This window comes from Sinocyclocheilus anshuiensis, unplaced genomic scaffold (genome assembly GCF_001515605.1).
Source record: "Sinocyclocheilus anshuiensis isolate Anshui unplaced genomic scaffold, SAMN03320099.WGS_v1.1 scaffold1081, whole genome shotgun sequence".
NCBI lineage: Eukaryota > Metazoa > Chordata > Actinopteri > Cypriniformes > Cyprinidae > Sinocyclocheilus > Sinocyclocheilus anshuiensis.
The window spans coordinates 401,546-417,243 of NW_015555831.1; the positions used below are offsets into that span (position 1 = coordinate 401,546).

At 39.6% G+C, this 15,698-nt stretch overlaps 1 protein-coding gene across 2 annotated transcripts in view; it reads left to right on the forward strand.

The window, feature by feature from the left end:
• The window catches only part of LOC107675420 (sodium/potassium/calcium exchanger 3), a 38,848-nt gene that overhangs the window by 11,486 nt on the left and 11,664 nt on the right, over positions 1-15,698 (forward strand). For both annotated transcript variants that reach the window (XM_016469752.1, XM_016469751.1), the window contains exons 3-5: positions 10,072-10,148; positions 10,722-10,796; positions 11,749-11,833. In XM_016469752.1, coding sequence (XP_016325238.1) covers positions 10,072-10,148; positions 10,722-10,796; positions 11,749-11,833 — 237 coding nt within the window. The remainder of the gene's footprint in view (positions 1-10,071; positions 10,149-10,721; positions 10,797-11,748; positions 11,834-15,698) is intronic.

Here is a 15,698-nt window from a genome sequence, read left to right on the forward strand (position 1 = left end):
ATATTTTGCTCGATGCGCCGTCTTGTGGCCTCAGGAGAGAAGCCAAAAGCTTTTCTTCACCCTGACTGAAATTATGCATTTTAATACATGCATAATATTTAAATACAAAATTCGAATTTAGTTTTTCAGCCATTTTGACAGCCCTAGTACTTTTAATGTTTTCTCATTGGTGAATGACACATGATGTAGCCCAGCGGTTCCCAATTCCATATTTTGCATGTCTCGCTTAGTTAACACAACCAGCTCGTTAGAAGTGAGCTACGTGCATGAACTGTTCCGTTCGATATGATCCCTACACAGTGTTCATTGCTCCCTACTCCCTTAGCAGGGGACATCGTTGAAGTTTACTTCAGTTCGGAACATGGGCTGGAATTGGGAACCGCTGATGTAGCCTATGTTGTCTCTCGTATTCTGGTCTGTGAGCGTATATGCATTCAGGGGGCGTGGCTTTGGACGGCGATTGCGCAGGGAGGGTGGGACATTCGCTTTCAGTGCTATCAGGCTAAAGTTAGCATTTTCCAAGATCAAGCATGAACGCTAGTGAAGACTTGTTAGCAAGATAACGCAAATGCCAAATTAAAAACATGTTTTCAGGATAAATAACGAGCCGCCAATATCGTGACGATTGTTTTTAATTAATCAAGAAAGGTAGATATCGTTATCGAGATTAAAATACGATTAATCGTGCAGCCCTACTTTGAATAAACGTGCGTTAGTTATATTTTGCTCGATGCGCCGTCTTGTGGCCTCAGGAGAGAAGCCAAAAGCTTTTCTTCACCCTGACTGAAATTATGCATTTTAATACATGCATAATATTTAAATACAAAATTCGAATTTAGTTTTTCAGCCATTTTGACAGCCCTAGTACTTTTAATGTTTTCTCATTGGTGAATGACACATGATGTAGCCCAGCGGTTCCCAATTCCATATTTTGCATGTCTCGCTTAGTTAACACAACCAGCTCGTTAGAAGTGAGCTACGTGCATGAACTGTTCCGTTCGATATGATCCCTACACAGTGTTCATTGCTCCCTACTCCCTTAGCAGGGGACATCGTTGAAGTTTACTTCAGTTCGGAACATGGGCTGGAATTGGGAACCGCTGATGTAGCCTATGTTGTCTCTCGTATTCTGGTCTGTGAGCGTATATGCGTTCAGGGGGCATAGCTTTGGACGGCGATTGCAGGGAGGGTGGGACGTTCGCTTTCAGTGCTATCAGGCTAAAGTTATCATTTTCCAAGATCTCCTACTGCACCTTTAAGTGTGAGACTTAAAGCTGAAATACTAACTACTGTGAAAATTTGCGAGTTTTCTTTTAATACATTGTGTTTTAATATTAAAATACAAGTAAGTTAGTATTGTTGTTAAAGGTTAAATCATGTTTCATTTGCCTTTAATCTGTATACTCAGTCATGGCTATTGAAAATGAAAGGGATGTGAGCATTTTGTGAGTATGAGAATACAATAGGTAACTCATCAATTCAAAGAGCGCTTGCAAAAATTAATGAGTTGATGACTGCTCTCATCATCAGATCTGCAATTGGATGAAATGCTACTAGCAATTGGCAAAGTATCTGGCAAAGCTTGTCTGTGAGAGCTGAGCAATATCATGTTTAATAGGTGCAGTTCCTTAAACTGCTCTTCCGTAATTAGAGGGGATTATGTAATAAGTCTGAGCTTGATTTCTTTTTTCTGTCTCTCTCTCGTCCTCGCCATTGTTTTTGTTCCTTATAAAAGGACGAGACGGCAGACCTCGTCTTCAGATGAGAATCCTTTGAGGTTTGTGTTGCTTGGCAACTGAATGCTAAATTTTGGGAGCGTGTGTGTTTGTGGAGAGCCGTGTGAGAGCGGGAGCTTAGATGAAAAAGAAAGGCGGCGAGAGAGAGAGAGAGAGAGAGAGGTGGGAGGAAATAAATAATGAGAAGGAAAGGGAAGGTGCTATTTTTAGGCATGTCAGTAATCATTGCACATGATGTTCTTTGCGTTGGCCAAATATTTTGTGTACATTTCGAGTAGGTGGCTAGGAAATCCCTCTAAGACAAGCACAATCACTGCAGTCTAATAAAAAACAAATCATGCTGCATCATTTTTGACTGTGTGGTAATCTCTTCTGACATGATGCATTAAGATCACATGGCATAAGCAGAAGTAATTGCTTTCAGTTGGATATGATTTGCCCAGTATTTAGGGAAAGTGACCCTAATAAGCCCATGGACCAAATAAATGCACTTGTTGGTTAGAAATATATAAATAACAGTAATATTATAATATAAAATATAAAACAGAAATATAAAAATGACAGAAGCATGAGAGAAATATTTCAAAGCAATGCATATGTTTGTTACCTTCATTTTACTTTTTATTTGGAACCATTCAAATGTCAAGATTTTGAGTTGTTTGTATTAATGTGTTGTTACTGTCTGGTTGAAGTCACATCCAAAAACAATATTTTTCAACAAACTGGTGATTAAACTAGCTGCGTATTGATAAAATTATGATATTGATAAGTCAGTTAAAACCTAAGCCTAGTATAATTCATTGTCTTAATATATATATATATATATATATACACACACACAACTTTGTTACAACTGTAGCCATGGTTCCCTGAAGGAGAACAAGATGCTGTGTTAAGACGCGGTGGGAACGCCTCTGCGTAACCCACGTCCTGCAGCATGTGTGAAATTAGTCCATTGGAATGATGAGACGAAACTGGTGGGGTGACGTAGTGACCAAGAATCTTAAAAGTGCATCAGGTGTAAACAGCTTTAGCTTCTGGTAGGTCGAAGTAAGCTGCTCACAGGGATGCAGGAAGTATGGCAGGGAGACACAGTGTCTCATTCCCTCTCAGGGAACCATGGTTACAGTTGTAACCCAAGATGTTCCCTTTCAAGGGAACTAGCACTATGTCGAACCGCTGTGGAAATGACAATGCCCACTCCGCCATGCTGACAAATACCTGTGTGAATCATGGCAAGCACAACTAAGACAGGAGAACTTGAGAGCCTGGCGTAGATTCCAGGTCCAAATTGTAAAACCTGACTAATGTGAGCGGAGAGGACCAGCCCACCGCATCACAAACGTCCTACAGGGACACCCCTAAAAGAAAGGTGTTTGAAGCCACCATACTTCTGGTTGAATGAACCCTGATCTCCAGAGGCGATAGAAGATCAGAGGACTCATACGCAAGGATAGCTCCTCCAAAACCATGGCCAGAATGGAGAATGGTCTTAACAACCTCAGCTGAGAGACCGCAATATAGGAGCTGTGCCCCCTCAGAGGCCACACCCATAGCTTCCACAATTCTGAGCGAGGGTGAAGGATTGAGCCCCCCGCCTGAGAGAGAAGGTCGCTCCTGACAGGAATCTCCCACAAAGAACCATCGAGGAGGGCCACCAGGTCCGAGAACTATACTCAGCCCGGCCAGAACAGGGCTACTAGCAGCATTCGCACCCCATCCTGGCACACACTCTCCAGAACTCCCGGGAGCAGAGCGATCAGGGGAAAGGCATACAGAAGCAGCTTCGGCCACATCGACAGTGTGTCATCTCCTGAGATGCAAACAAGTCCATCTCCACCTGGCCGAACTTCCTCCAAATCTGCTCCACCACCTCAGGGTGGAGCCTCCATTCCCCAGGCCTCAGCCCCTGCCTCGACAGGATGTCTGCTCCCTGATTGATGTGCCCAGGGATGTAAACGTCCCTCGAGGATAGCCCACTGGAGGATCTGGTGTACAAACCTGCAAAGTGGGTGCAACTGCAGACCCACCTGATGGTTGATATAAGAGACCACCGACTTGTTGTCTGTACGGACAAGCACATAATGGCCTCTCAGGTCTGGGAGAAAGTGTTTCAGTGCACGAAACACGGCCAACATCTCCACGCAGTTTATGTGCCACGAGAGATGCCGGTCTTCCCATAGAACCTGAGCTGAGTGACCACTCATGATCGCTTCCCAGCCTGTGAGGGATGCATCTGTCATAAGTGTTACACAACCACAAGAAGGTTTCCATAAAATATTAAGCAGCAAAAACTGTTTTCTACATTGATAAAAAAAATTCTTAAGCAGCAAATCAGCATATTAGGATGATTTCTGAAGGATCATGTGACACTGAAGACTGGAGTAATGATGCAGAAAATTCAGCTTTGATCACAGAAATCAATTGCATTTAACAATATATTCAAATAGAAAAAGGTTATTTAAAATTGTAATGATATTTCACAATATTACTGTATTTTTGATCAAATAAATGTAGCCTTGGTGAGCAGAAGCGACTTCTTTCAAAAACATTGAAATCTTAATTATTTCAAACTTACTCTTATTAGGCCTGCCTCTCCTGATGTATATTAATTAACATAAATGAGTAGAGACTGATTGTGAAAGTTTAGAATCAGATGTTATATAATTTCTCATCAAAATTGAACCGAAATGAGCATAAATGATGACAGAATATTTGACTGAACTATTCCTTTAAACTTTTTGACTCGATAAAAAATAAGGTGTTCTAAAAGTTAGAAAATAATGATGCTAAAAACATTTTTGTGCCATATTCCGCAGCAATCGGAAAAGGGCTTTATTTTTGGATTTTGCACCTAACTGAGGCTTTCTCACTTGCACCCACATAGTGAAAAGGAAACTCTGCCACTCTATACCCGTATCTGCATTAGTAAATTGTGTCCTGAACACGCTACCTGATATCTGTTTCCACTTATTCTCACTTCTTTCTCACTTGGTTTCTTTTTCTTTTTTCCCCCCTCTGACAGAATTCACAGTTCAGATTAATAGATGTGCGACATGCTATTTAAACACATGTACTGATTTAAAGCTATACTTCACCTTCCTGAATCATTCAGTGCATCTCTGTGTGTAAGACGGTGCTATTTTAGTATCACTGAGACACTATGTTTATTTTTAATAATATTTTGAATAATTTTATTTTTTAATTTTCTGTTTTCATTTTGATTGTAGTTTTAGTAATTTAGCTTTTTATGTTATTTTTATTAGTTTTTGATTACATTTTTTCTGTTGTCATTTGTAGTTTTAGTTATCATTTGTACATCACTTGTGCTAACAGCACGTACAATGGAAGTGAATGGAGCTGATTTATAAATGTTCAAATACTCAGTTTCAATAGTACAGCCACAAGACATAAACAATATGCTTGCTAACATTATTTAGTGTGAGAAAAATGCTTAATAGCCTTTTCTGTGTGACATTTTATTCAGTTTTATTTATTGTATTTATCCAGTCATATTTATTCATAATTTTATCGATTTTTTTCATCAAAACCCTAAACCTTAAACATCATGAAAAATCACGATTTAAACAGCTTTACAGCTCAAATAATCCACAATTGTTTACAGAAGAATGTGCTATTATAACATTTTACATTTAGGTCTCATATAAATTATATAGATAGATAGATAGATAGACTGACTGAATGATTAAGAATCAAGATCATTTGTTGTGGTAATCAACATCATGCTTCAGATGCTGCCAACTGAGCTTAACTTGTATTAAACCCAGAATATTTCTTTTAATTTTCAAATTTCATTTCAATTTAAGTTTTATTTTAGCTGTGGTTTTGTCACTTTGATTATTTTTATTTTTTTTAAATATGTCTATATAATATTTATTGATTGTTATTTTAGTAGATAAAATTAAACTTAATTGAAAAATGAGAAAAGTTGCTTTGGCAAATGTGTGAAATAAAATAAGTTTAAGTATATATGTGTATTTATATTTTATATGCATATTTGTTTTATTTAATTTCAGTTAAAGATTATTTTATTTCAAGTAATGAAAATATTTTATGTTTAAGGTTTTTAGAGTTTAGTTTACTATAATAACCCTGGCGTAGTATGTGATGCACAGGTTTTTAGCATATGTGCTGAATCAGTCTTGAGTGGGTTGCTGTTGTAGACTGCGGGGTCGTGTTTTGCAGTTGATAACCCAGCTGGACACCAAGACACCCTGCCATTTTAAGTCAATAGCATAACATTCTCTCTCTCCTCATTCTCTTTTGCAGTTTGTCACTCACAGCTTGCAGTCACACAATCAGACAGAAAGACAGATGCTGTCACTTTTTCTCTCATACATTCAAGCCACCAAAGCCTTTTCTCTATCCATTTTGTTCTTTCATTCTGAAAAATAAAGGTTCTTTATTGGCATTGATGGTTCCATGAAGAATCTTTAACATCAACAGAACCTTTACATTCAACAATAGGTTCTTTATAGTGGTAAACGGTTCTCCACACTAAAAAAAAAGGATGTTTTAAGAACTGTTAACTGAAAGAGTGTTTGAGAAACCCAAAATCGTTCTTCTATTGCATCACAACAAAACCCCTTATTTGGAACCTTTATTTTTAATAGTGTGTAGTGAAGTCTTTCACTCTATTCTTTATATAGAGAATAACTGTCACAGAGGATTGGGTGAGCCATCATCATTTGAGCGGCTTTCAATGATTTGCTGAGGGCTGCTGATTTGCGCAGCTGCACTGGAGCTAAACTTGGCTCCAGCTGGTAAGAAAAAGGAAACACAAGGCCCGAATTGGCTGCTTGTATTTAAGAGGCAGAGCAGGTGTCTGTTGCTGTGAGGTGAAAGGTCACAGTGACGTATTTGCACACTGACGCAACTTGTGTCTGTGGCGACATTTCTGCTAAATTATATTACATTGCTTCTTACGAGTTTTGCGGTGCTTTCAATGTGAAATGTCCAGTGGGTGACACTAAAAGTGTGTTTAGTTTTATCCAAAACATATGAACGTGAATCCGGCGATGTGTTATTACGTTGGTTGTAGTTCGTATCGCCACAGTTCGAAAATTAAATGTCCAGTGAGTGGCGCTAAAGGGTTTATGCTCTATTGCATTTGAAAAGAATATACCACCTGCACTAAACCTTACGTTAAACCTAACCCATATTGTTAACACAAGCGAATGTAAGATAAAAATGCATTTGCTGAAGCAACTGTGTAATTTTAGATTGCTTCTAGACGTCCTGTAGCTCTTTTATTGTGATTCGTGTTTCTAGGACTCGCACCCGAGGGCTTTGTGTCTCAAGTGCAATGATGCACCGGGTGTGCAATCGAGCAAGTTTACTACGTCAGAAAAGCCATATGTATGGAGCTGGTTATTGGATGCAAATGTCAAAATGTGTTAGTTTACAAATCATGCACTATGTTAAAAATGTTTTGAGGTCATAAAAGAGTATTGTGCAGGAAATATGCGCTTTAAAAAAAAAATGTTTTAAAGCGCATAAAAATAAGTATTTTTTTTATCAATAATCTGCCCCTGTAATCATAATTTGTGTGAAAAGGAATAAAATTTGTTGGTGTTTTACTGCCACTAGTGTTCATTTCAGCTGAAAACTGCAGTGACTTGTATTCATAGGTACATTTTTGGAGTTTTGCACAAATTTTTCCAATGAACCTATTGCTGCGTTCAAGTCCTCCTGGGACGTTCGTACTTACGAGTTGACAAGTCGTAATTACGACGTCAGTTGCGTTCAAGTCAGTTTAGTCGGCACAAGATGGCGGTGTATCTTCTTTTAATAAATTACAAGAAAATACAACAGGGTCTGCATTTTTTTACTTGGATTTCAGCTGTGTAACAAGAACATGACCAATTTAAGTTTATAGGACAACTAAACTATCAATTTAAACAAAAATGTACCGTCAACTATACGTTGCATCCATCGATTCCGCCATGTTTCTCATTGACACGCCCCCAACTCGGAAACTCGGGGCTTAAAGAAAATGTTGAGTTTCCCACTCATAATAACGACTTTGTGGTGGCGTTCATGTGCGTTCAACTCGTAAATACGATCTATCCGACATGACTTGAACGCACCATAAGTTGCACTGACAAATGGTAAATACATGAGGGCTACAAAAAAATGAAAATTGAGAACAAGTGTGAAAGTTTCCATTATCCTAGCATTTTCCGTTATTTGATTTGTCTTAAAATCATTCACTTGCTCTGCCATCTTATTTACACACTTTCTCTATTTTTGTTGGAGTCAAGCACCGTCTTATATGTGCGTCTTTCTCACAGAACCCCAAGACGTTCCCTCTGGGAGAGGGAAATGGAGTATTTTTAGCAGTTGCACTTCTGTTGCTTGTCATCTCTTTGGTCACTCCTTTTTTTCCATATTTCCTAAATCAAGTCCATGGGAAAGATATATCCTCCACCCAGTTTCTCACTTTCGCTCTGTTGCCATTGGCTTCCTGCCGCTGCTCGTCAACAATTCACTGCCCTAGGGAAGACGTTGCCATAGTAACTGCCTTCTCTGAGGCAGCTCGTCAGGACGTTCATCTGAGGCGGGTTTTTCAGTGCGGTTTAGCGATTTACATAGAGCCAAAACATGTCTTTTGACACTGGGCTACAGAAGAGGATGGAAAGATGACAAAAAAAGAGGAAGGAAAAGGAAATGGAGGATAGAGAGAGTGAGATAGCAAAGAGGAAAAAAAGACGAGCAATGAGAGAATACAAGAAAAAGAAACCATTGTAAATAACAAAGGAGGGATGAAGAAGTTTTTGTCTGGATGTAAAGGGCAAAACAGAAAATTATTCCTGTGCACGTGTTTGTTTTTGTTAGTGGAAAATGTTATTGCTCAGAGTCAAAGGTTGCTCTTTTAGGAGACGTGATGGTACTTTAGTGAAACACAACTGAGAACTTCAACTTGTCTTTTCTAAAATATCTTAGAATATTTTTTTTTAAAGAAAAAATTAGTCAATTGACATGCTATAAAATTAATTTGGATAGTAGCAACATCGTCCCATGAGTATTATTTTACGTAAAATTTGGTTCACATACATTTACGTACATTTACTTATATTTGCATAGACACTAAAACATACAATACTAACGTATTGACAGCATCTAAGATGTAAATTATATTTAATCTATGGATATTTCATTAATGAAATAAATAGGCTGATTCTGTTGTATTTCTGAGATTATGTTTCAGTTGCATTTATTATACGCAGGTGGCTTGTTAAGTGAAGTTGCTTTACTTAATTTGAAATGATAACATTCAACATTATAACATATAATATTTTCTGTGTGACTTTTTCCAAGTCATTTCAAATGATAAAATAAATTTAAATAAGACTACACTTTAAATGAAGAAAAAAAAAATTATATAAAATAAAAATTCTGGTAATCATTCAACCACTACTTACGTAATATTTATTTTGTTTGTCATGAGACACTGCATTTTTCTGAATGTCTTGTGAATAAAAACAACCATAAAATGAATCACAAATGCACAATAAAATAATCATGAAAGTAATCTATTTTATTCTTGGGCTGCAATCCAAATTTTTAGAATCTATTTGATTGAGGAACAAATGAATAATAATAATAATAATAATAATAAATATTGAATGAAAGATAGGAGAGGGATTATCAAAGTAAAATTATTGTCACTGTACTTATTATTATTATTTTTAAGTGGTTTTGTTTAGGTTTCAGGAAATGTTTAAGAGACCTAAAATATATCTATAAAACTGTAAAATGTACTTATATAAATATATTTATGAAATAAAGGATTTGTAAATATTTTACATTTCTATAGCTGTATATACATAATACTTATTGCATTTTAGATGCTGCCATTATGTCCATATTGTTCTTAACAAAGTACAAAGATACATAAGAATATCTACATATAAACAGAGTCCAGGCTCAGATAATGTTGGTCTTTAATGAGAATTTGATGGGAATTATTTGAGATCAGATTGAAATCTCTTACTTTTGAAAAGTCTTCTATTTGTGTTTGTGTTTAGGCACAAATTCCTGGGGTAACGTAATCTAGAAAGTGGGTCTATAGTGTGTATGTTTTCATATGAGTGTAGAAGGGAGGCTTCAGTAGCACGGTGATGGGTTGCTATAAATAGAATTGGGTTCTGTCTTCATTGAAGTTCACATTCCTCTGTATATTTTACCTGAACATTGGTGTCATACGTGTAACTATCCCACCACACATTCAGCAAAATTGGTTTTGAAAATCCAGCAAGCACAATTGTTTCTGATGATTCCATGTCCAAACCATGTGGTGTTCTCCCATTAGCAATTCATGAGTTCCCTGAGGACATCTTCACCAAAGAGCAGCGCAAGAGAGGAGCCGTACTACTGCATGTGCTCTGTGTGAGTGACACTCCATCCATCCATCCATCCATCCATCCATCCATCCATCCATCTATCTATCTATCTATCTATCTTTCTGTCATTCTATCGCTCTATCTATCTATCTATCTATCTGTCTATCTATCTATCTATCGGTCTATCATTATCTATTGTTCTATCATTATATTGTTCTATCTATCTATCTATCTATCTATCGTTCTGTCGTTATATCGCTCTATATCGTTCTATCTATCGTTCTATCATTATATTGTTCTATCTATCTATCTATCTATCTATAGTTCTATTGCTCTATCTATCGTTCTATAATTCTATCTATCTATCTATCTATCTATCTATCTATCTATCGTTCTATCATTATATTGTTCTATCTATCTATCTATCTATCGTTCTATTGTTCTATCGCTCTATCTGTCGTTCTATCATTATATTGTTCTAAAACTCTGTCTATCTATCTATCTATCGTTCTGTCATTTTATCGCTCTATCTGTCGTTCTATCTATCGTTTTATCATTATATTGTTCTATCTATCTATCTATCTATCTATCTATCTATCTATCTATCTATCCATTGCAGGCTGTCTATATGTTCTACGCACTGGCTATCATTTGCGATGACTATTTTGTTCCATCCCTGGAGAAGATCTCAGAGGTGAGTGCCACCTATCAGACATTTCAGCTGGAATAAGAATGACAGCACATGTTACTTTTGCTAAAATGAAGTGATGACAATCTTGTTTTTCTGCTCCCACGGGTCAGTACTGATGCTATGTGTCATGAACTCTGGCTAAAATGTTAATTAACATGTGTTGCCTTCTGGGAAATTCTCTTTGTTCACGTTCCTTCAGGGAATTGGCTTTGTTCACAATTTGTCAGGAGCTGTTGAGATTTAAATATTAATGTAAAAACTGCAGAGATTCATGCTACTGGAGAACACTTGTGAAAAAGAAGTACACTTTAGCATACTTAAAAATACATACATACTTAATTTGGAAATAATATTATTTAAAAGAATATACTTAGATGCGAACTTAATGCAACGTTTTCTGACATTTAAATGCTTGTTAACTGCAATTAAATGAAAATGTATTATAGTTTACATTTATATTAAATGCAATTAGCTAAACTTAAGAGTGATTTTTGACCCACTGAATTACATCTTTATATGTAATTGCATAATAGTTAGTCAACACATCAAAAAATTACTTTAAAGCATGACAAAAGAGTAATAAAACATGATTGAAAATGTACTTTAAAGTAAAACTTTTAATCTGACATTTCTTTTTAAAAGTGTACTTAAGTGTTAAGAAACAGTTATGAAAGTGTCTTTAAGTGATCTTTTTCATTAATATTATATTATCTGCAAGTGCAGTTTTTGAAAAGTGTACTGTTAAGAGTTGAAGTACACTATATTTGCATATTCATTACAGTTAAGTCCACTTCTTTTTCACAAGGGAAGATTGGTTGAAGTACATGGCATTTGATGTGGTATCTATGAGTGCCGACGAATATCTTGAAACAATGTGTAGGACAAAGAGAATTTTATTAGTTGTGCATTATTGCTAGTATTCATGATTAATCTTTTATATGATGCTTTTGATTAGAATCTGCAGCTGAGTGAAGATGTGGCTGGGGCGACTTTCATGGCTGCAGGAAGTTCAGCTCCCGAATTATTTACTTCCTTAATTGGTAAGTTTGCTTTTGCACAACCTTTGAGCCTCCACTTTACTGGATATAATTTCACATAAGATGCAAGATATGCATATACTACAGTACATCTTGAGTAAGTAATTGATTTACATTACAAGTATGCTTGTAATGTAAATAAATTAGAGTATAGCCGACTACTTAATGTATATAAATGTCAGTTGTCGCTATATCTCCCAGTAGTATGTCTTAGTAAGATGATATTTGAATGCTTACTTCCTTTTCAGTCAGTCACGGTTGATGTTATGTCGATACTGATGGTCTAACTTGGGAGCCCCAATCACCTCTGAGTAGTAAAAAACTGTAATTGTAACTGGAATTTGCATGCCCAGCCACTCACCTGTACACACGCGTAAATAAGAGGGCGGTTGCCCATGTTTGAGTCATCACTCTTTCATTTATCTCTAAATGAGTAGAAGAAAAGCAGAAACTCTCTTGCTGCTGGTGATTCTGACGGTGCATTCAGCGGTGTTTTGCCAGTGTTTGGCACAGATGAGTGCAGCGATTCCCCCCGGGCACTTCAGCAAATAAAAGAGTAGTTTTCCCTAAAAGAGCAACACAGGCGGTCAGTATCTTTTTAAAGATGCCTCTCTGTCCGTGCGTTTCTGGATGTGGTTGTTTTTTGACCTCTTCCGACGGCCACATTTAATAAGCATGCTGAAACTGTGGATGGTTTATGCTCTCGTTGTGAGAGCTTAACTATGGCGACGCTGTGATCACTACTTGCCCTCTTCGTGAAGGCTTGAGTCCCCTCTGCTGCAACTCAGCCTCACGCTGACTAGCACTCTGGGAGATCAGAGGATTATAGCGCGAGCTTTCCACAAGGCCAGTCCCCACAGATCTCCCGCTCCTCTTGCGCGTTGCGTGCTGTTCGAGCTCCCAAGTGATGCCGATCTTATGTGTTATTCGGGGCTCCCGAGGAGGATCAGATTTCGATCACTGCATTGGAGGGTGAGCCAATGTCCTCTGAGGATGAAGGTTCAGGTCAGCGTCACCGCTTTGGGCTGATTGCTCAGTCAGAGACTGACTCAGAATTAATGGCCATACTTTCCCGGGCCGCCATGAGCATCTAGCTGGAGTGGGATCCCTGGCCTTGCCCCGAGGGTTTGCGGCTGGATTATTGGTTTCTGCTGCCATTCTTCCCGGAAGTGCATGGGGGAGGTAACAAAGTCATGAAAGGCACCTTTTTACTGCCCGAAGCTGCTTCCCAGCCTGCTCCACCCTCACTACCCTTGATGGTGGGGCCACCTGGAAGTGCGCATAGATTCCCTAGGAGGAGAGTGCGATTGCAGTGCCACAAAATGCATGAGGGAATCATGCATGCCTCCCGTCCTCATACATGCCTCGCAACTTTCTCGCCTCCACCCTGCATGCGATGACTGTCCTGCAAATATATCAAGCCAACGCACTGTATTGCACGTGGGTAGTTCTGAGCCGGAGTTGATGCATTAACTACACACGGTGACTGATTTTGCCTCTGGGTGACTGAGTAAACTTGGTTTGCAGCAATCGACCTGAAGGATGCATACTTCCACGTCTCGATATTGCCTCGACGGAGACCGTTTCTTTGGTTTGCTTCGAGGGTCTGGCATATCATTACAAGTTCCCCCCTTCAGGCTATCCCTGTATCTCAGTGTCTTTACCAAAGTTACGGAGACCACCCTTGCCCCAGTAAGGGAAGTGGACGTTCACACTCTCAACCATCTCGACAACTGGCTCTTTCTTGCTCACTCTCGAGATCTGTTGTGCAGACACAGGGACCTTGTGCTCCAGCACCTCAGCCAGTTGGGGCTTTGGGTCAACTGGGAAAAGAGCAAGCTCTCTCCTGTGCAGAGCATCTCTTTTTTCTGTATGGAGCTGGACTCAGTCAACATGACAGCACATCTCACGAACGACCATGCCCAGTCAATGCTGGACTGTCTGAATGCATTCGGGGGGAAAACAGCAGTTCCACTGAAACAATTTCAGAGGCTTCAGGGGCATATGTCATCCTCAGCTGCAGTACTGCTGCTCGAATTGCTACATATGAGACTGCTTCATCGCTGGCTACTCAGCCGAGTCCCGAGATGGGCATGGCGCAAATGGCACATTTCACATGTCCATTACGCCGAGTTTTCGCCAGACTTTTGGCCCTTGGTCAGAACTAGCCTTTCTACGGGCAGGAGTGCCCTTAGAACAAGTGTCCAGGCATGTTGTTATTACAACAAACGCCTTCAAGACAGGCTGGGTTGCCGTGTGCAATGGGCATGCAGCCTCGGGCTCCCGGACAGGACCTCGACTGCAGGGCACAATTTGGCACCCGCATACAGATCTTTGGAACCTCCATGTGTGGCTCCTAGATGGGACGTGGAGGATTCAGGTGGCTTGTCACAGGCAGTGATAGCCACTATCATTCAGGCCAGAGCCCCCTCTACCAGGTAGGCTTACAGTATGTCCTGAAGTGGAGTCTGTTTGGTGACTGGGATGCTTCTCATTGAGAAGCCCCAGAGATGACCGATCAGTGCTGTGCTTTCCTTTCTGCAAGAAAGGATGGAGCAGAGGCCGTCCCCCTCCACCTTGAAAGTGTATGTGGCCACTATCACAGCACATCATGATGCAGTGGACGACAGGTCCATGGGAAAACATGACATGGTCATCAGGTTCCACTCGTAGGCCGTAACTCATCCCTATTGGGATCTCTCTGTGGTCCTTTCTGGACTGCAGAGAGCTCCTTTGAGCCGCCAGAGTCAGTCAAGCTTAAGATCCTGTCTCTTAAGACATCTTTCTTGACTGCACTCACCTCCATCAAGAGGGTGTAGGACCTGCAAGTATTTTCGGTCAGCGAAGTGTGCATTGAATTCAGACCGGTTGACTCTCATGTTATCCTGAGACCCCGGCCTAGATATGTGCCCAAAGTTCCCACTACTCCTTTCTGGGACCAGGTGGTGAACTTGCAAGTGCTGCCTTTGGAGGAGGCAGACCTAGCCCTTGCACCACTGTGTCCTGTTCACGCTCAGTGCATTTACGTGGACCGCACATAGAGCTTTAGAAGTTCTGACCAGCCTTTTGTCTGCTTTGGAGGACAGCACAAGGGGAAGGCTGCCTCCAAACAGGGGTTGGCCCACTGGCTAGTGAATACCATCACCTTGGCGTACCAAACACAAGATGAGCCGTACCCCCTAGGAGTGAGGCTTTTCGAATCGGCAGTAAAACACATTCAGGTCATCAGCCAGTTGTTTATTCTCCACAGACTGTGGGGGTGGTGTCTTGTACTTAGTGATGTTCCTCAGACCAGTCCATACTGACGCCGGGTCGTTGGCTGAAAACTTTTTAGCTTTTCAGGGTAGTTTTTAGCCACTCTGATCTCCTTTGTCAATCTGTTTCTGGCCTGGTTGTACAAGATTTTACAGTCGGGAAAATATTTATTTGATCCCCTGCTGATTTTGTAAGTTTGCCCACTTACAAATAAATGAAGGGTCATTTTTATGGTAGGTTTATTTTAACGGATAGAGACAGAATATCAACCAAAAAATCCAGAAAAAGCACATTGTATAAAGGTTAGAAATGCATTTGCATTTCAGTGAGTGAAATACAGAAAGTATTTGATCCCTTACCTACCAGCAAGAATTCTGGCTCCCACAGATTGGTTATGTGCCCATGTGGAACACAGATTAGTCCTGCCACTTTAAGAAGTTACTCCTAATGTAAGCTTGTTAGGTGTATTAGACACCTGTCCACACAATCTGTATCTTCCATTCCAACCTCTCCCACCACCATGGGCAAGACCAAAGAGCTGTCAAAGGATGTCAGGGACAAGATTGTAGATCTGCACAAGGCTTGAATGGGCTACAAGACCATCAGCAAGAAG